The sequence below is a fragment of the Octopus sinensis genome, linkage group LG10 (assembly GCF_006345805.1).
Source record: "Octopus sinensis linkage group LG10, ASM634580v1, whole genome shotgun sequence".
Classification (NCBI taxonomy): Eukaryota; Metazoa; Mollusca; class Cephalopoda; order Octopoda; family Octopodidae; genus Octopus; species Octopus sinensis.
In genome coordinates, this window is record NC_043006.1 from 4398993 (window position 1) to 4420471 (window position 21479).

Sequence of the window (21479 nt, forward strand, 5' to 3'; positions counted from 1 at the left end):
GTAAGCATGTGTGTATGTATGTGTGTTTTCTGTATGCGTGTGTGTGTTAACTCAATAGGTGAACATGAAGAACGAAGAATATTACATCTTCATAATTTATTTGTTGAAGCATTTTCTTCATATTACATTCATTGGTTAATCAGCCCAGATTTCCTCAGATGCTAAAAGTATCTGCTCGGATTTCAAATCCCTATTCCATTACGTTACATATGTGTGTGTGGGGGGGTGTATATATATGTATGTATATGCATATGTATATACGAGGGATACACAAAAGTAACCGTAATGTTCTCTGTAAGACAACCCGTTGTAGTTCAGGTTTTCCGTCGCTAAACCTCCACTTGATGCGACTGTCAGGCATCAGTCAGCCAACCGGCGTTATCCGGTAGTGTTGTACTGCCGCGTAGTTCGTCTTTGTGTTTGGACGTGTTTCTGCTCAGTTCGTATGTTTTTTGCAATGGCTGGAACGAAGGAACATTGTGCTTCTGTGAAATTCTGTTTACTGCTGCTGAAAACTGCAGATGAAACAATTTTCATGCATCCCATCACATGGATGATGCAATGGGCAAAGCACAAGTTTATGAATGGTTTTCACGATTATGGAATGGTCACTTGTCGCTTGGAAACCAACCTCATTCATGACAACCGTCGACCTCCCGAACATCATGAAAATTCATGATCTGAACCTGGAGGACCGTCACTGAGCAATCGATGAACTTGTTGACATGTCGGTTTTGTCCTGGAGCTGCTGCCAATGAATTTTGTGCGAGGAATTGTGAATGAAAAGCGTTCCAGCAAAATCTATGCCTCGTTTGCTCACTGAATGTCAAAAACAGTCACGGCTGAATGCGTGTCGTGAGCTAGAAGAACGGTTATGAGGTAATCCGAAAGTTTTTTCGAAGGTCATCACTGGTGACGAAAGCTGGTGCTACGGAATTTGAAGATGTTGAAGTGAGGAAAGAAAACGATGGGGGTTTTAAAAAGCATCACTTCGGAATAGGTCCAACACCGATTCCAGTAGCTGAAAAGGCGCCTGGAACGATGTATTGATTAAAATGGAGAATACTTTGAACACAATAAAAGTGTAAATATGTAACACTAAGTGAATAATGTAAGGTATACTAGCCATCTCAATATGGCTAACCACTAAGGGTGGGCGTTACTGTAGCTTGTAGCTCCAGGAGATCATAGTCTCCAGTTGGCTTTAGGCACACTTTCTGTGCCCTTATGGTATTTGTAAAGGGAGGTCATCCCTCTCTCGCCAACCTAAGTGATAAGCACGGACTGCAGTTTCGAGGTATTTGCTTGTCTTCAGCGTACGGCAATCACTGGTTTTCGATGAAGGGAGACCGTTTGCTGGAGACGATGATCTCCTGGGACTACAAGCTACAGTAACACCCACCCTTAATGGTTAGCCATATTGAGATGGCTAGTGTACTTTACGTTGTCGAGCGGTTATTGTTTAAATCTCGTTCAGAGATTTATTATTAAGTGAATAATATATTTCAAAACTACGGTTTCTTTTGGGCACCGCCTCGTATGTATGTATGCACAATCGGCTAAGGCCGAGCTTCCCTGGGATTATTAATACCTAAAATAGATATCATCTCATCATTTCCTTATATTTTGGGTAAACCGTTGTTTAAAAGATGCCAAGATGCAAAAAATCCTCAGTTTGTCTGTGAATATTAATTCACTGAGAATTGTAAATACACAGAACATAAGAAAAAACTAAAATACAGTTTACTTTTATATTTATATTTTCTGTGGTAAATGTTTTAATAACATACGCTACACATTTTCAAAGTAATTTTAAAGTAATTGTTTTTCTAACAAGTCAACTTTTACAATGACTAACGTAGTGCTTGAATTATACAATGTTTTATTTTTGTTCTTGGTTGCAGACAATGGGTGAGATCTCACATTTGATATTAGGATGTCGGCTGGCAACTAAGACTTCACAGATTTTATCTTACAGAATAGGCTTATTGTACTCTGTACCTTATATATCTTCACCTTTTGCACTATACTCCACATAACAAGGTGTTCTACACCCACAACCCTTTAATTACTAGATTATTTTGATTGTGAAATGATGTTAGGCTTGCTAATTATCACCTTGTAGGGAAGATTTGATAATTGTGTTCTTATCACTTTTCATTAGTCAATTCATGAGTTGTTTTGTCTTTATTGGTCCATTTCGTTATACCTAGTTTTATTACACTTTCATGCTATATATTATCTATTATTATAGACATATCGTTATATGTCGTCACTAATTACAATAATATTTATATATATCTGATGCTAACCGATTCACATATTAATGATAATTAGAGCTCAGCATTCAAAGCTGATATTATTTCTGTGTGCTTGCATTTTTGTAATGATGAGTCTTCAAGTTGGCGCTCTTGATTAATTTTTTGAATGATGCGCCATATTTTGGACCACAACCGATTGTGCCCTTTGTTATCCCCGCAGAATCGATGCAGGATGAAGAAATAATTATATTTAAAAGTCATTTGCATTATTCGGTAGCTTCATAACATCTATGTTAACTAAGTCTAAAAGCGTTGGTGGTAATAGATTTCGGAAACTACATAGAAGTCCCTTTGTCTAGCTTCGTATCATTGTCACCATTGGCCAATGAATGACTTTCTCTGAGACTACACCGCTGTCATATTGTTTCCAAGGTTTCGCCTGTAACCGTAGATTGAGTGGAAGATGGGTGATACGCTGAGCCAAAAGCAGCTGTGTTTGCGCCAACAAAGTATTTCCTTATTTGACGTAATCCATATATTTACAGGCTGTTCCATTGTCCACCACCTGGTAACCTACCGAATAGTAGATTCTCACTCAAGATTTGCACATTCGCACACACATTCATAGCCATCCTTAATTCGCGAGTCGAGCGAGTATGTCTTGGCAACATATCTAATGTTTTTACTAATTGCTTCAGGTGTCTATGTATTTCCGAGCAGACATAGATACTCTTTTATATCTCCAACCCTAACCCTAACCCACCTGTCGCATCCAACACTTGACTGGTACACATTTACAGCTGAGTAGACTGGATCAACCTTGATCAACGTCCCAAACACCGAGCTTAGTTAAAGAACTGAACCAATCACAGTATTATCGTGCAGAGACATGCTAATCACTGTGTCATATCTTTCACACACACTGAGATACTACAAGTAGAAACTGATACCAACACATCAAATGCAGCCCAAAGCAATTTTCCCCTCTCATCAACAAGTCACTGGATATTTCCTCATCCACGCTCAAATCATATCCAGGAGTTTTAACGGTCAAAACATCTCAGCTCAGATTTAATCTATTGGCTGAAGCTAAAGTCACAGAGATGGGAACAGATTGCAGAAAATGATAGAATATCATAAAATGCCTGACAAGAAATTCAATGTTGTCTCTTGAATAAAGTCCAACATCTTTTCACACAAAAACATCTAAAAATCTAAGGATACTGATAGCCATAAAGAATTCTCTTGTTTTCTTTTGATCATGAAGGAAATCGCTTTTGAAGAAGAACCTCACTATAGGAGAAAGTAGATCCCCGTGTATATCTAGGACGGAATTTAAAAGACATGTTTTTTTTTCTTTTTAGAATCAGAAAATATTTCACCCCTCAACAACTCCCACGTTTTGACGCTCAAGTAACCAAAGTAAGACCACTCTGTTTATTAACATTCCTTCAGTAATATTAACCGTTATGTTTAGTTCTTCATCCTCAGAGCATCGGCTTCTTAAATGTCCTACATGTTCTTGTCTTCTTTACGGTGGGAATTTATCTGTAACAATTTAAACGAAGCATTCCCATCATCACTGTCACCCATATCACACAACCAGCGAAATTAATGAGCTCTACTCTTTCTTCAAAACGCAGAAAGTAAAAACAAGTGGGATTTGAACTTAAAATACAAAGAGCTAGAAAATTTCCATACGAGACACAGTCCGACATCCCTACACTTTGTCTAGTCCCCGTAAGTTAAGGACGTCTTCGGCTAGATTTTAAGTCAAATACCGAATGCTAGATTAAATACCACAAGGTGTCATTCAACTCGACGGCCTGTAGGTTCGGCCAATTTTTCAAGGATGAAAGGCAAAGTCGACTCGGCGGAATTTGAAGTCAGAACGATTAATGCAATATAATACAAATCCTTTAATCTGAAATAATACTCAGAAAGAGTCGAACCCACTCTGTACAATCTAGGGTACATTTCAGTCGAACTGTAACAGAGAGATCAGCTAAATCTTAAGCTTAAAGAATTTTGTAGAATTATAACTAATGTGTTTTTATTTCTAAAAAGGTATCGGGTTTATGATATCAACCTAAATTTTACCGATGACGTCTTTAATAAAAATAAGTTTCATAATACCGAACTATTTTACATGTTTCATTTACGTAATTTCAGAGTCAGGCAATTTAAGCGGATCTCGTAATCATCTGCAATTTAATTAGTCTAACAGTATCACATTTGATTGTAAACGTAATATAGACATGCAATATTTAACTGTCATTCTGTTACTAAATCAGCTAATATCAATATAACTGTAACAATAAACATCTTAAATTTAGGAAATGATGTTGCGAAATGCGGCACCCTGGGGGCAGCCCAGCAAGCCAATTTGTTTAAAGTGGAAGAAGTAGGCATACCCGGCTGGATTATTTGCGTAATTAGGTTCTTCGTTGCCAGGTTCACTTCGACTGGTCACATTGCATCTTTACAAATCCACACTGTAATCAGTTCTTCGTTGTCTGAAGAACTCACACCAGCTGTTCACATCGCTTAACTCACATCACGAAATCTTCACATCACCCAACTCTCATCTCTAACTCTTCATTTCTTTATTACCCACTAGGGGCGACGAAGAGGGGACATAACAAAACATGGGGGACATAGAACAATATGATTAAAATTATGAGCAAATGAATTATAAAATGAAAAAATGATAATATGAAAGCGATGCTAACGGCCCCATCCGCCAGCATCACTTACCTGTCCTTTATCACCCATTTCCCATTACAATTCCAAACTTTTTTACCACACCCTTCGTTTCTCTTTCATACCTCTCTATCATATCATCCTTCATATACGCTGTCCTCCATTTTATACGCACATCGTTACACTTGGCCGTCAATGAGTCCATAAGTTCAAAATCAAACACCGCGTAACTGCCGTCTTCATGCTCTTGCCATACATCATCCTGAAAAATCCTTTTTGCGTCCTCGGTGTCCCCCTTCCTCACAACACATAAAAAGTAGGTATCGGGCCTTTGTTTGTTCTGTGTGTCTGTTTTTGTTTTTCTTGTAGGCGGGGAGTGGGTGGAATCGCTGTTTGCAGGGGCAGGATGGGTCTCCAAGGGTGTGGGTGGTGTTGGGGTGGGTTGGGGCTTCGCACAGTTTTTCTTTTTCTTTCTTTTTCTCTTCTTTCTGCCTTCTTCCCACTCTTGCTGCATCTCCTCTTCTTCTGTCGTTTCCTTTTCTGTTTGGTTCTCTTTAGTTTCTTCCTCTTTTGGGGCTTCCGCAACGATTTCCTTTTCTTTTTCCTTTGGTGGGGGAGGGCAGTAGGCTCTTATGTGACCCCTCTGGCCACACTTGTAGCACCTGGGCGCCCTACTCTCCACCCACACTCTTATAATAATATTCCCAGTTTTTATACTGTCCGTAAGCTTTTCTATAACTTCCGCCTCCGTCTGTATGTTCATTTCTAGTGTGGCACCTCTCATGCCTTCATATTTCATAATGGCGTGGAGGATGTCCACCTTATCCTCGTTTCCTTTTATTACCGCAGCCGTTATAAATTCGCCCTCTAGGTGTGGAGGTATTCCCTCCACCCTAATTCTGGTGGTCTTTCTATTTAAATACGATGGGAACACGTTGATTCTTTCCGTCCTCACCACCTTGGCTGCTATATTCCTGGCTGCTTTCTCGTTTCTAAATTGTACCGTTATGGTTCCATATTCTAATCCTTTTGTCATGTACACGATTTCTTTTCCTGTCTGTTTGAGAGCCTCTTCAATTGCTTCCATATTAATCACTTCCACTTTTCTACCTCCATTCATATATACTTTATATTTAATGGTTCTTTTTCACCGCTTCCTCCTCAGATGTCGACGAAATTTCAGAGAAATTTCTCCCTTCCATCTCATCCGTTTGGTAGAGGCGGCTCATAGTCGCCTCAGACCGAAAAACGGCCTCCCGAACCGAAAAAGTAGATCGTTTACCCTGGTAATTGTGCAGAAGTGCCCCTCCCCCTGATACTATCCTTGTGGCGTATCTTTTTGCCACTCCTTCGGAGACAAATGTGACCGCTACTGAACCATATCTTTTTCCTCTTGTAAAATAATAAAAAACTTTACGTTTTCTTTCAGGTCCTTTAGGCATTCTTCCATCTCCTTCTTCGTTGCGTTCTCAAGTCTCTTATTTTTCTTTTGAAAACGTTCTGTACTCTATTACTTTATTTTCTCTCCCCGCCTTGTCTTCCTCTGGTGGTGTCAACTTTACGTTTGACCTCTCTCTCTTTACCATATCTTAGTATTTCTGTAGCAATTTTACATCGCAACATATTTCATTTTGTTCTAGCATGCTTGGGACGACAAAAGCTCTTCCTTTTCGTTAGTCAGTACCACCCACCAAACAATGATGGCGTTACACTCAAAGAACTGCTGCAAAGCAGCATAAAACAATCCTCAGCACAAAACAATCCTAAGCACATAGCAACTCTCACAAAAAGCACTCAAACAGCCCTCATCACCGGCTGACAGACACCACGCGTTCCATCACCAATTCGAATTGTCCACCTCACAGTAAAAACGTACAAAAGAACGCGTAACATGTTTTAAACCAGCCGCATGATCCATGAACATTATTTCTCATTAGAATCAATTGTAGATCCATTAGTGGTTGTCTACTGTAAAACTGGAGCACAGCATTTCGATATCGATCAGTAAAACTATATTTATCGGAATATTTCTTCCATTTTATACTCTCCTTCATAACAACAATATATGCAACGATTTTTGCAACAGTTTTCATACATTGCCTTCCCTGAATAAAGAGTTTTGCCATAAAGAGTTTTGATGTAATAAATTAACATAATCAAAGTTCGGATATTGTAAATTAAAGATTCCTTGAGTCAAAATACACAGAGAAATAATTTACTTGACTTAACGGCAGTTAACATATTTGCCCTTTTTACTCCAACATAACATTATGGTTTAAAGCTGAGGTATTTAGAACATAACCAACGATAATTTAAAATATTAAATGCGGAAAATATATAGAAATGGTCTAATACTTACAAACTTTCAACATTCGGTGGAATGGGTTGCGGGATCGAAGTCAGTCGCCGAGATGAACAATCTATATTTGTCTTAGAATATCCACATTTGCATATGGTGCAAATGTCTGACGCCGCATGAGACTCCAAACAGAAACTCATATAGAGTATCAACACAAACGTCAATTTCAATTGTCGGCACATATTTTCAGGCGTAGATTTATCTGTAAAAGAAGAAAATACAAAATACTAGAAAGTTCAATGCCATTTCTTTCCCATTGCAGATTCTTCGAAGGACAAGCTTTGGCCCCTGTTCCATGAGATGAATTTATCTTTGATTTTATTTTCAGATTAATATTTAAACTTCCAAGACCGAATTCAATTATAATTCGAAGTGGTGAACATAATAGATTATAACTTTAATGAGTGATAATGTCGAAGATAAACAAAACATCGATCGCCCCTGCATACACACGCGCAGACACACAGACACACACTTATACACATGTGCGTGTGTGTAATGTTCTTCCTATGTTGTTCTCCTTTCCTTCAGCATTTCCTCTCCCGTCAGACTCCATGGAGATATTGTGGGAAGTTGCTGCAACTGACCAACTCTCTATAAACAGCCTTCCACGCAGCTTTCTACCCACAATTGAAGAAACTGAAGTGATATGTGTTGATAACACCACAACCCGTTCTATAACAACGCCATGAACGGCTGAGGACCCCTACACCTGAACATTGGCAGCGGGAATATTTGTTCCCTGATTCCACGGAAGAGCAAGCTCTTCCCAAATTTCTTGCTTCCCAAACCAACAACAACAATCTAGATTCTTCTTTCGATCAAATCTCTCCATATTGCACACACTCGTTGCTTGTAGTGGCTGTGGTGGTTGTCATCTTCATCGTCCGTCGTCTTGGTGGTGCTGGGCGTGAATATCAACGGGGGTAGGGCCTTCAGAATTGCCACGGTTTACACATTGACAGGAGCTGGAAACACAGATTTCTTCAATCTCGCATTTTATTACTCGTAAGAGATTAGATTAGAATTTGACGGATGGAAGAACTGTGTAGGGCTAGTAGTACATTATGAGAGGATTGTGAACCCTCGAAAATCTGCTTTAAATCTTCCAGCTGTCTGCAGGATTACCCTCTGTATGGCGGCTTAGGAATGCTCTGGGTGTTGATGCTCAGACACGCGGTGAGATTGTGACAGCTGCAACGATTTCTTGACGGTGAACGTGTGTGGACTCTGTGAATCACTTCTCCGTGACTAGGCTGCAGTCCTGGGTGAAGCGAAGCCTGAAATTCTCTGCCTGATGCCTAGAATGTCAGACGAGCATGGATTTATTGAGTGTCCGAGCATGATAATGAAGGAAGGGCCAGTAACTGCTGGCATCACTGTACGGAATGAGTGGAGGATATTCCACTTAGACTGACACATGTGAAAACCATTTTAGTGTTGAAGGATGCGTCAAAGGTTAATTCGGTTTCAGACAATCGACCAATAACACATTTACCAATCTTGTGGTAACTGGTGACAGAAGTAATAACTGAAGAATTGTAGACATTTTAAAATTATCAAAGATTTTTATCAGACGAGAAGAAGAGTTTTAAACGCAGGTCAAGTGGGACAAAAGATTAGGTGTTAATAGACAAGATAATATTAAGGAATTGCATAAGAAGCTTAAGGGGACTAAGAGTGGTCTGCCTAGATTACAAAAAGACCTATGACATGATCCCTTCCAATTGGATAAGGAAATATATGTGGTTATTTTGAGTGGTAGAAAGTGTACAAAGACTGCTAAAATGAGTTACCGTCTGTAGGAAGGTCATTGGATACAGTGAACATCAGAGGAGGAATATTTCAGGGAGATAATCTATCACCACACTTCTTTGTGTAAATACTAATACCTCTGTCGATGGTTTTGAGAAATGGTAAAGCTGGATAAAATTTGGGAAATGGAGTGGAAGTGATTAACTGCCTACAATACATGGACGATTTATAGGAAAAATCGAGATGAAATTAGCTCATTTGTGAACACAGTAAGTATTTTCAGTTGTGACATACGCATGGAATTTCGCATGAATAAATGTATTATTTGGTATTGAAGAGAGGGAAGATAAAGCAGAGTGAACGACTAGAAATCAAATAATCCACCAAAAGTTTGTCGAATTTTAGAATCAGATACCAACAAAAACAGAGAAATGAAGGAAACCATTTTGACGGAGCATTTCAGAAGGATCAAGTTGATATTGAAATTTAAGTTGTATTCTAGAAACATTGTAAAATTAAATAAGTGAAGTAAAAGTTAAAGGGAAAAGGATTTGCACATTCAGTTTATAAAGAACAGAGGCAGAAGACACTTGAAATTGGTTGAAAAGAAGATTTTTCAATAAAGAGACAGAAGGATTAATAATGGCAGCTCATGATGATGATGATGATGATGATGATATTGATAATGATAATAATAATAAAAACAAATATAAACAAGAAACCATACCACCTAACAAATATGAAATAGAAGAAGAAGAAGAAGAAGAAGAAGAAGAAGAAGAAGAAGAAGAAGAAGAAGAAGAAGAAGAAGAAGAAGAAGAAGAAGAAGAAGAAGAAGAAGAAGAAGAAGAAGAAGAAAACACAACAAAAGCTATAAAACAAATGAAATCCAAACTAAAACTAGAAGAGCAACGGACCATGATAAAACGAAGGCAAGAAAACCCCTTCATGGCAAATACTGGACTAAACTAAATTCAAAAGAAATATACAAAGAAAAACCCCAGCAATGGTTGAGAAGTTCAGGACTCAAAGCAGAGACGGAGGGATTTTTAAATGCAGCACAAGAGCAAAGCCTCCCCACCAGAAATTACCAAAATCATGTAATGAAAAGAAATATTACAAGTAACTGCAGAATATTTGGTGATGGACAAGAAACAATAAATCATATTATCTCTGGCTGCCCAGTCCTGGCTAAGGAATATATTCACAGACATGACAGAGTTGGAACCTACATACATTGGAAGCTATGCCAACATTATGGAATAACAACAGAAAAAAGATGGTATAGGCACACACCAGAAAAGGTCACAGAAAACGACAAAGCAACCATACTCTGGGATACACACAGATATAGAAATTAAGGCCAACAGGCCAGATATATTTGTCAGAGATCATGAAGAAAAAAAATGCTTTCTAATTGATGTATCAATACCAGCAGATGACAACGTGTCTCTAAAAGAAATGGAGAAACTCTCAAAATACAAAGACCTGGAAATAGAGGTAACTTGAATGTGGAATCTAAAAACAGAAACAATTCCTATCATAGTGGGTGCATTAGGCAAGATAAAAAAATATTCAGACAAATACATAACAAAAACACCAGGACTTACAAACACATATAACATACAGAAAATTGCACTACTAGGCACTGCACACATCCTACGCAGAACACTTTCCATACAATAACCATCAGAGCACCATAACAAATCACAACACATACCCAAGGAACACAGAGCTGCACTCACTAGTGAAGTGAAAGCCCGCTGTAAAAATAAAACTAGTGAATAATGATAATAATAATAATAATAATAATATAATATAATAATAATAATAATAATAATAATAATAATAATAATAATAATTAATACAACACCCCCACCCCCAAATATATGGCACACTAGACATAACAACAACATGAACTTCCAACCCTGTTCTCTCTTGAGGTCTCTGGGTGAGACTTGGAGCCAACTTGTACAAATATAAAGCAAAAGTCAAACATAGAATAATAATAATAATAATAATAATAATAATAATAATAATAATAATAATAATAATATAATAATAATAATAATAATAATATAATATAATAATAATAATTAGAAGAGGAATATTCCAGGGAGACACGCTCTCTCCACTCCTTTTCTGCTTGGCACTGTCACCTCTATCTGATATGCTAAATAGAACTGGATGCGGATATAAATGTTACGGCAAAACGATCAGCCACCTTTTATATATGGATGACCTAAAACTATACGCTGCAAATGAAAAACAGCTGGAAACACTATTAAAGACAGTTCATGGATTTACCAAAGAAATAGATATGAAATTTGGATTAGAAAAATGCGCCAAAGTAACCATGAAAAGAGGAAAACTAGTTAAGAGTAACATCACACTAGATAAAACCAATGAAATAAAAGAATTAGACCAAAGCCAAACTTACAAATACTTAGGAATCCATGAACTAGATAAAACACAACACACACAAATGAAAGAGAAAATAAAAAAGAATATTATAGACGAGTTAGATCAATACTAAACACAGAGCTCAATGCTAAAAACAAGATAATAGGTATCAACACTTTAGCTGTCCCAGTTATAAGTTACAGCTACAATATCCTTAACTGGACACGAAATGAACTGACCAAAATAGATAGGAAAACAAGAAAAACAATGACAGGATCTAGGATGCATCACCCAAAATCTGACATAGAAAGACTATATATACAACGTATAGAAGGTGGTAGAGGCCTTATACAGCTGGAAAACTACTATAAAATAACCACCATAGGACTGCAAAAATATCTACTTCAGAAGGAAAGAAAACTGATCCAGATAGCGGCAAAACACGAGCAAAACAAAAAACTGTTCTCAGTATTTAAGGAAGCTGACAAATACAAACAAGAAATCATACCACCTAATAAACATGAAGAAGAAGAAGATGATGAAGAAACAACAAAAGCTATAAAACAAATGAAATCCAAACTAAAAATAGAACAGCAACGAACCATGATAAAACGATGGCAAGAAAAGCCCCTTCGTGGTAAATACTGGACTAAACTAAACGCAAAAGAAATAGACAAAGAAAAATCCCAGCAATGGTTGAGAAGCTCAGGACTCAAAGCAGAAACAGAGGGATTTTTAATTGCAGCACAAGACCAAAGCCTTCCCACCAGAAATTACCAAAATCATGTAATGAAAAGAAATATTACAAGTAACTGCAGAATATGTGGAGATGGACAAGAAACAATAAATCATATTATCTCTAGCTGCCCAGTCCTGGCTAAGAAGGAATGTATTCACAGACATGACAGAGTTGGAACCTACATACATTGGAAGCTATGCCAACATTATGGAATAACAACAGAAAAAAGATGGTATAGGCACACACCAGAAAAGGTCACAGAAAACAAGAAAGCAACCATACTCTGGGATATGCCGATACGCACAGATAGAGAAATTAAGGCCAACAGACCAGATATAGTTGTCAGAGATCATGAAGGAAAAAAATGCTTTCTAATTGATGTGTCAATACCGGCTGATGACAACGTGTCTCTAAAAGAAATGGAGAAACTCTCAAAATACAAAGACCTGGAAATAGAGGTAACTAGAATGTGGAATCTGAAAACAGAAACAATTCCTATCATAGTAGGTGCATTAGGCATGATAAAAAATATTCAGACAAATACATAACAAAAACACCAGGACTTACAAACACATATAACATACAGAAAATTGCACTACTAGGCACTGCACACATCCTACGCAGAACACTTTCCATACAATAACCATCAGAGCATCACAACAAATCACAGCACATACCCAAGGCACACAGAGCTGCGCTCGGTAGTGAAGTGAAAGCACGCTAAAAAAATAAAACTACTGAATAATAATAATAATAATAATAATAATAATAATAATAATAATAATAATAATAATAATAATAATAATAATAATAATGGCCTAGACACCTACCTGAAAAACTCTGAGGACAGGATGTTAAAACTTGTCTCAAAACATGAAAACAAGAAAGCATCATACTCAGTAACAAAACAGGCAAAGGAATATCTAAGTGAATTCCGAATACAACCAATTTCGGAATTAGAGATAGATATACAAGAAACAAGCACAGAAAAAGCTAGGCGCATGAAAACCCGTGCCAAAACTGCGGCCTTAGATATTCTGAATAATAAATGGCAAGAAAAACCTCTCTATGGCAAATACCAAAGAGAGCGAATAATGCAGATATCGATAAAGCCCTGACCCATCAATGGCTAATGGCCTCTGGCTTAAAATCTGAAACAGAGGGGTTTATCATAGCAGCTCAAGATCAATGCCTACCAACAAGAAACTACCAGGCCAACATATTAAAGATCAGAAGCAGTCCAACGTGTCGTGTATGCAAGCAACAAAATGAAACCATTGACCATGTGGTCTCCAAGTGCAGTCTTCTAGCGCCTACAGAGTATCTCAACAGGCACGATAGAGCTGCACAATATATTCACTGGGTAATCTGTAAAAACCTGGATTTGCCCCATGAAAAAAACTGGTGGGAACACAAACCACCCCCAGTGCTTGAAAATGACCACATCTCACTCCTCTGGAACTTCACCATTCAAACTGACAGGAAGATAGATGCAAATAGGCCAGACATCATATTGAAAGACTTCAAACAAAGAACATGCCTCCTCATTGATATCACTGTCCCAATCGATATAAACGTATCTGTCAAGACCTACCAAAAACTGAGCAAATGTAAAGATCTTGAAATAGAAATCAGCAAAATGTGGAAGCTGAAGACTAAAACAATACCTGTTGTCATAGGTGCCCTGGGAATGATAGCAAAAGGGGCTGATAGCTACCTAACTCAGATACCAGGAAACCCAAAAATGTAAGAAGTTCAAAAGATAGTGCTCATGGGAACTGCTCATATCCTACGCAAAATACTCTCTATGTAATCTCAAGGTTTAAAACAAACATAATTTTCGGTTTAAAAAAAAAAAATTTAAAAAAAACTTTTTTTTTTAGACATTCATTAGTACAACATCCCCCCCCCCAAATATATGGCACACTAGGCATAACAACAACATGAACTTCCAACCCTGTTGTCTCTTGAGGTCTCTGGGTGAGACTTGGAGCCAACTTGTACAAATATAAAGCAAAAGTCAAACATAGAATAATAATAATAATAATAATAATAATAATAATAATAATAATAATAATAATAATAATAATAATAATAATAATAATAATGTCTTCTACTGGAAACAAAAACTCAGACTTGGTGGAAGGGGTTACATCGGTCCTAGTGCGTAATTGTTAGTTATTTAATCGACCCCGAAAGGATAAATGGCAAAGTCCACTTTGGTGGAATTTGAACTCAAAACGTTGCAGCAGACGAAATACCGCTAGGCATTTCCCCCCGTTGTGTTAAGGATTCTGCCAATTCAACGACTTAATAATAATAATAATAATAATAATATAATAATAATAATAATAATAATAATAATAATAATAATAATAATCAGAGTAATATTAGTAGTAGTAGTAGTAGTAGTATTAGTAGTAGTAGTAGTAGTATTGAGAAGAAGACGAAGAAGAAGGAGAAAAAGAAGACGAAGAAGAAGATTCCTTTTTACTATAGGCACAAGTTCTGTAATGTGGAAGGGGGACCAGTCGATTAGATCTAGCCCAGTACACAACTGGTATTTAATTTATCGACCCCGAAAGCCCGATAAGACGAAAGGCAAAGTCGACCTCGGCGGAATTTGAACTCAGAAGACAATGACGGACAAATACCCAGCGTGTTAACGATTCTAGCAGAATTATTATTATTATTATTATTCAGTAGTTTTATTTTTATTGCGTGCTTTCACTTCACTACCGAGCGCAGCTCTGTGTGCCTTGGGTATGTGCTGTGATTTGTTGTGATGCTCTGATGGTTATTGTATGGAAATGGTTATTGTATTATTATTATTATTATTATTATTATTATTATTATTATTATTATTATTATTATTATTATCATTATTATTATTATTATTATTATTATTATCATTATCATTATCATTATCATTATTATTATTATTATTATTATTATTATTATTATTACCTTTGCACAACTTCTAACGCTGGGGATGTACTACGTTGTCAGCTGTTCACTACCAGTGAAATAATGTACCACCTCTTCCGGAGTATTCGAGCGGTTCCAAGCAGTGCTGTTTTCTGCAAGTGTTCCACCCTTATTGCATCCCCTATTTGTTCCATGTACTTCTCGAGATTTTTGCTCACTGTTCTTAGGGCTCCGACACTTATTGGTACTACTGCTAATTTTTTCATCGACCATAACTGCTTAACTTCCCGAGCTGCCTTGTCATATCTATCGAATTTTCTCTCTTCTTTATCGCATACCTTGCTATCAACTGGACATGCTATATCTATGATCCAGCATAGTTTGTTTTCTTTCTCAATTAAGACTATGTCTGGCTTCCTATTCTCTATCTCAACGTCGCACTGAATCATGAAAATCTATAGGATCTTTGCATCTTTATTTTCGATGATGCCTTCGGGTTTGTAGTCGTACCAGTTTTTTGCTTTAAGTTCCTACTTGTTGCAAATTGTCCAATGGACAAGTCTGGCTATATTATCGTGGTATCTCTTATATTCCTTCTGGGCTAGTGGCGTACACTGGCTGGTAATATGCCATACACTTTCACCATTATGTCCACAGCCATCTTTTTTCTCTCTTTGTCTTATCTTTAACATCCCTATGAAATTGACAAAGCATTCTTTTCTTTCCCCACCTATTTTCCGTTTCCTTCCTTTTCATTTCTTTGTAGTGTTTTATCTTTGCAATCTTTCATCCTACACACGCCTGACCTTCTTACGTCAAATAATAGCGGTTCTGTGACATTTTGACATGCCATGCTATGTTTTTCTTCTGCTCTAATGCTGTGTTCGCATCCAATAAGTCCTCTTCCCACTTTTTTCTTTGGTACACAGTCTGTTTCTGTCAATTTTTGGGTGGAGTGTCCCATATCTAGTGAGCAAATTCCTTATCTTTCTGTCTAAGTGATTTAGTTCTTCTACTGTCCATCCGATCACCCCTGTTCCATATCTAAGCAATGAAACGGCCTGAGTGTTGATAGCTTCAATCTTATTTCGTCCGTTTATTTGACTTAAGGATCAGTCTCAGTCTGCTCAAATACTCCACCTTAAATGTTTGTGTCATTTTCTTCTCGATCAATTTATTCATTTCCAAAATATCCAAGTAATTATAGCCTGTGTCTTCTATCTGCTTCATAACCTTCCCTGACGATATCCTTTACCCGTCCATACATTTGATTTTGCCTGTCTTCAAAACTAACGTCTCACTCTTTCTCCGGCCTAACTTCATTCTTATATCAGCACTGAAAGTATACACCGTATCAACGAGGGAACTGACCTGGGATTCGTCTTTACCATAAAGTTTGACGCCATCCATAAATAACTGACTGACTTTGTTGGCGGCTTTTGAATACATAATCTGCTTTTGCTTTCCTCAGAATCAGTGTTAATGGTATCAATTACAGAACAAATATCGGTGGGGACAGGCAGTCCCCTTGGAAGTTACCTCTCCTAATTTATACTGTCCCTAAACCTCTTCTGTATGCTGTCAGGTCCATCCTCCAATTCGCCATACTTTTTCCAAGCAGTTGCTCAACATTTGATGCAATACCAAATAGGTTCATACATTCCATAATCCAAGAATGTGGGATCATACCGTACATCTCACGATAGTCGATCCATGACATGGCTAACTTAGTTTTCTTTCTCTTGCAGTCTCTAAGTACAGTTTTTTCTATCAGGATTTGATCCTTGGTACATCTGCACTTACGCTTGCAACACTTCTGTTCACGTAGCAGGACTCCATTTTTTCCAGATGTTCAAACATTGACTCTGCGAGTATTCCAGTCAATAACTTTCACATAAGTCGCAAACAGGATATCGGCCTCTAATTGTCTTTTTTCGATGATTTTCAAGCACAGAACAGTCCTACCCAATGTCAACCACACTGGTGTTATTGGTCGGCATTTAACAAGGTGTTGAATTGTGCAGCTATTCGTGCACGATTTACACCGATCCTTTTGATCCAGAAGCCTTGAAATCCATCTGGTCCCGGGACCTTCCAGTTGCTCATTCTTTTGTTGATTTCCTTCCCTTCCCGAACTGAAATGACTACTTCTGCCTGTTTTGGACAGACTACTTTTTGTTTCAGTTCTTGCAACCATTCAGCATCCTTCTTGTGCTCCTTGTTACTCCAAAGCCTTTGGCTTTCATTGTTATCTGGTATCAACTTTTCATCTGTATACTCTCCCTGTATTTCTTTATAGAATCTCTTCTGATCTACTCTGAATAACCTAGTCTGGTGGTAACTCTTCGTTCTTTGGTCGTAACTTACCATCTTTTTCTTCTTGGCAACGAGGTGCTGTTTCAATTCCTCTTTACTACTTTCAGGCCTTTTCTTTCAATATTGTGCTTCCCTTTTAGCGCCCTGTATTTTTGTTCACTTTTAAGCTCCCCTATCCCTTTTCGGTCTAACATAGAGATTTCCTTCGAGAGCATGCCTAATCCTGCTTATATTCTCCTTTTCCACCATGGATCTTTTCTTTTGTCACTCCCATTATGTTTCTTTTTCTTGACCTCAACACCCACGTTTTCTGCTACAACAATACTTGCTGCCTTGATCAAATTATTTGTTTCTGTGATGTTGTTTGTTCTGATGTATTTAAGAATTTCATTGATATTTTTCGTTTCTTAGTTCAATTTCCATCGATGAACGGTTTTTTTAACGTTGGAAATAATGTCGCTATCGTTCTCCTGTAGTCTTCCCTTTATTCTGTAGTAGATTGCCTTTTGTTCATCTATCATGTCACAATTAGTTTTATTGTCTTCTTACAAACCATCTATATGTCTCTCATCAAGTAAACTACCACTGCGCCTTCCCTGTGCTCTCCATATCAGAATGGGACCGCCACACACGGCGTAGATGGAGCGGAGCAAGCAATCTAATGCTGTGGTCATGGAGTGTTACTAACAGAGCAGCCCGGTAGAATAAAAATGGAGCTCAAATAAGGGGTTACCGACGACGTATGTATAATCATTGTAGAGAAAAGTGATTGTTTCAACTAACGGAACAGATACTATGAGATCAAGCTACAGTAATAAGAAAAAAATCGTTGGTTCACAGAGGTGGAGCTCGAAGCTATATAAAAGACGGGTCTTGGAATATAGCAGCAGAGATAACAATGAAAATTATTATTATTATTATTATTATTATTATTATTATTATTATCATTATCATCATTATTATTATCATTATTATTATTATTCTATGTTTGACTTTTGCTTTATGTCTGTACAAGTTGGCTCCAAGTCTCACCCAGAGACCTCAAGAGACAACAGGTTAGAAGTTCTGTGCCATATATTTGGTGTTTTTTTTTTGGGGGGGGGTTTCCCATTTATTTATTCATTTTTTTTTTGGTGTTGTACTAGTGAAGGTCTAATACATAAAAATTAAAAATTAAAAAAAATAAATAAATAAAAATAAATAAAAACAAAAAAAATATTTTTAAAAGTTTGTTTTAAACCTTGGGATTACATAGAGAGTATTTTGCGTAGGATATGAGCAGTTCCCATGAGCACTATCTTTTGAATTTCTGCCATTTTGGGGTTTCCTGGTATCTGAGTTAGGTAGCAATCAGTCCCTTTCGCTATCATTCCCAGGGCACCTATGACAACAGGTATTGTTTTGGTCTTCAGCTTCCACATTTTGCTGATTTCTATTTCAAGATCTTTATATTTGCTCAGTTTTTGGTCGGTCTTGACAGATACGTTTATATCGATTGGGACAGTCATATCAATGAGGAGGCATGTTCTTTGTCTGAAGTCTTTCAATATGATGTCTGGCCTATTTGCATCTATCTTCCTGTCAGTTTGAATGGTGAAGTTCCAGAGGAGTGAGATGTGGTCATTTTCAAGCACAGGAGGTGGATTGTGTTCCCACCAGTTTTTTCATGGGGCAAATCCAGGTTTTTGCAAATTACCCAGTGAATATATTGTGCTGCTCTATCATGCCTACTGAGGTACTCTGTAGGCGCTAGAAGACTGCATTTGGAGACAACATGGTCAATGGTTTCATTTTGTTGTCGGCATACACGACATGTTGGGCTACTGCCGTTCTTTAATATGTGGGCCTGGTAGTTTCTTGTAGGTATGCATTGATCTTGAGCTGCTATGATAAACCCCTCTGTTTCAGATTTTAAGCCAGAGGCCATTAGCCATTGATGGGTCAGGGCTTTGTCGATATCTGCATTATTCGCTCTCTTTGGGTATTTGCCATAGAGAGGTTTTTCTTGCCATTTATTATTCAGAATATCTAAGGCCGCAGTTTTGGCACGGGTTTTCATGCGCCTAGCTTTTTCTGTGTTTGTTTCTTGTATGTCTATCTCTAATTTCGAAATTGGTTGTATTCGGAAATCACTTAGATATTCCTTTGCCTGTTTTGTTACTGAGTATGATGCTTTCTTGTTTTCATGTTTTGAGACAAGTTTTAACATCCAGTCCTCAGAGTTTTTCAGGTAGGTGTCTAGGCCAATTGTAGCAATCTTCATTGTTATTGCCAGTTGCAAAAGCCACGGCCTCCCTCTTTTCTTGGCAGATAGAGTCGTTCTGTATCTGCCTTAGGGTGGTGCATTCTATGCATTGTCAACAGTTTCCTTATTTTTCTGTCGAGCTGACATATTTCAGTAATTGACCAGTTAACAATATTGAAACTGTAAGTCACGACTGGTATGGCTAATGCATTGATCGCTTCGATCCTGTTTCTTGCATTCAGCTCTGTCTTGAGTATTGCTCTCACTCTTCGATAGCATTCTCTCCTGATCCTTTCCTTCATCTCTGAATGCCTTATTCCGTTCCCTTCAATTACCCCTAGGTACTTGTAGCTCTCCGCTGGGTCTAGTTCTTTTATGACATTCTGCTGGTCAAGGTTAACGTTAGATGTTTCTGTCATTTTTCCTTTGATAAAGGTAGCCTTTGCACATTTATCGAGGCCGAATTGCATTCTGATGTCGTCACTGAATTGTTTGACTATCGCTAGTAAGCCCTTGAGTTGTTCGTCATTTTTTGCAAAAAGCTTTAAATCATCCATGTAAATGAGATGATTTATATTTTTATCAAACATTTTATACCCGTACTGCGCGTCATTGAGCAGCTTTGAGAGAGGTATTAAGGATAAACAAAAGAGGAGTGGTGACAGTGAGTCACCCTGGAAAATGCCACACGAAATTTTTACATCACCAGCATTTAGGGATTCATTGTCACTGTTCAGAGTTAGTGTGGTTCTCCATGATCTCATACTTACAGTCAAGAAGTTTCGCAGAGTAGGTGCTATCTTATACATTTCCAGGCATTTCCTAATCCAGCTATGTGGTAGGCTATCAAAAGCCTTTTTATAGTCTATCCAGGCTATTGATAAGATTTTGTGTCGTTTGTGACAATCTTCTAAGATCATCTTATTGATGAGTAGTTGGTCTTTACAGCCGTAGGATCCACGTTTACATCCTTTCTGTTCATTAGGGAATATGCTGCTGTCTGTTAAAAAACTATAGGTATATTCCGTCAGGACAGATGTTAGTGTTTTGTACATAGTTGTTAAGCAGGTTATGGGTCTATAGTTTTTTGGTTCATTTGTTTCTTCACTTTTTGGAAGCAGGAATGTTAACCCATTAACTAGCCAAGGAGGCATCCTACTAGGGTGTTGCAAAACATCATTGTACAGTTCTGTTAGCAGTTCATGGCTCTCTGGGAAGGCATTCAGCCAGAAGTTAGGAATTTTATCCTTTCCTGGAGACTTCCATTTGCTTGACCTCCTGAGAGCAGATCTTATATCTTCTACCTTGACACCCTCCCACTTTTGCTCTTCTAAGGGGTCCAGTTCTGTAGATATTCTGTCAATCCAGGGGGCCTTTTCGTTGTGTGTTTTTTCTTCTGCCCAGATTTTATTCAAAAATCCCTACACTTCTTCTTTTGATGGTACAGACCTTGCAGTAAACGCTGTTTTTCCTATCTTCCTGTAAAAATTATTGGTGTTATTTTTTAACATGTTCTTGTCCTTGAAAAATCTAACACGCTTTTCATACCTCGCTATATTATTATTATTATTATTATTATTATTATTATTTTTATTATAATCGTTATCATTATCATCATTATTATTATTATTATTATTATTATTATTCAGTAGCTTTATTTTTATAGCGTGCTTTCACTTCGCTACCGAGCGCAGCTCTGTGTGCCTTGGGTATGTGCTGTGATTTGTTGTGATGCTCTGATGGTTATTGTATGGAAAGTGTTCTGCGTAG

General features: G+C 37.6%; 1 protein-coding gene across 1 annotated transcript in view; it reads right to left on the minus strand.

Annotated features, from left to right (window-relative positions):
• The window catches only part of LOC115216542 (leucine-rich repeat-containing protein 15-like), a 54110-nt gene extending 46369 nt beyond the window's left edge, over positions 1-7741 (minus strand). Inside the window, exon 1 of the mRNA XM_036506242.1 lies at positions 7324-7741. Within this exon, the coding sequence (XP_036362135.1) occupies positions 7324-7505 (182 nt within the window). The 5' untranslated portion in view covers positions 7506-7741. The remainder of the gene's footprint in view (positions 1-7323) is intronic.
• Positions 7742-21479: the final 13738 nt, after the last annotated feature.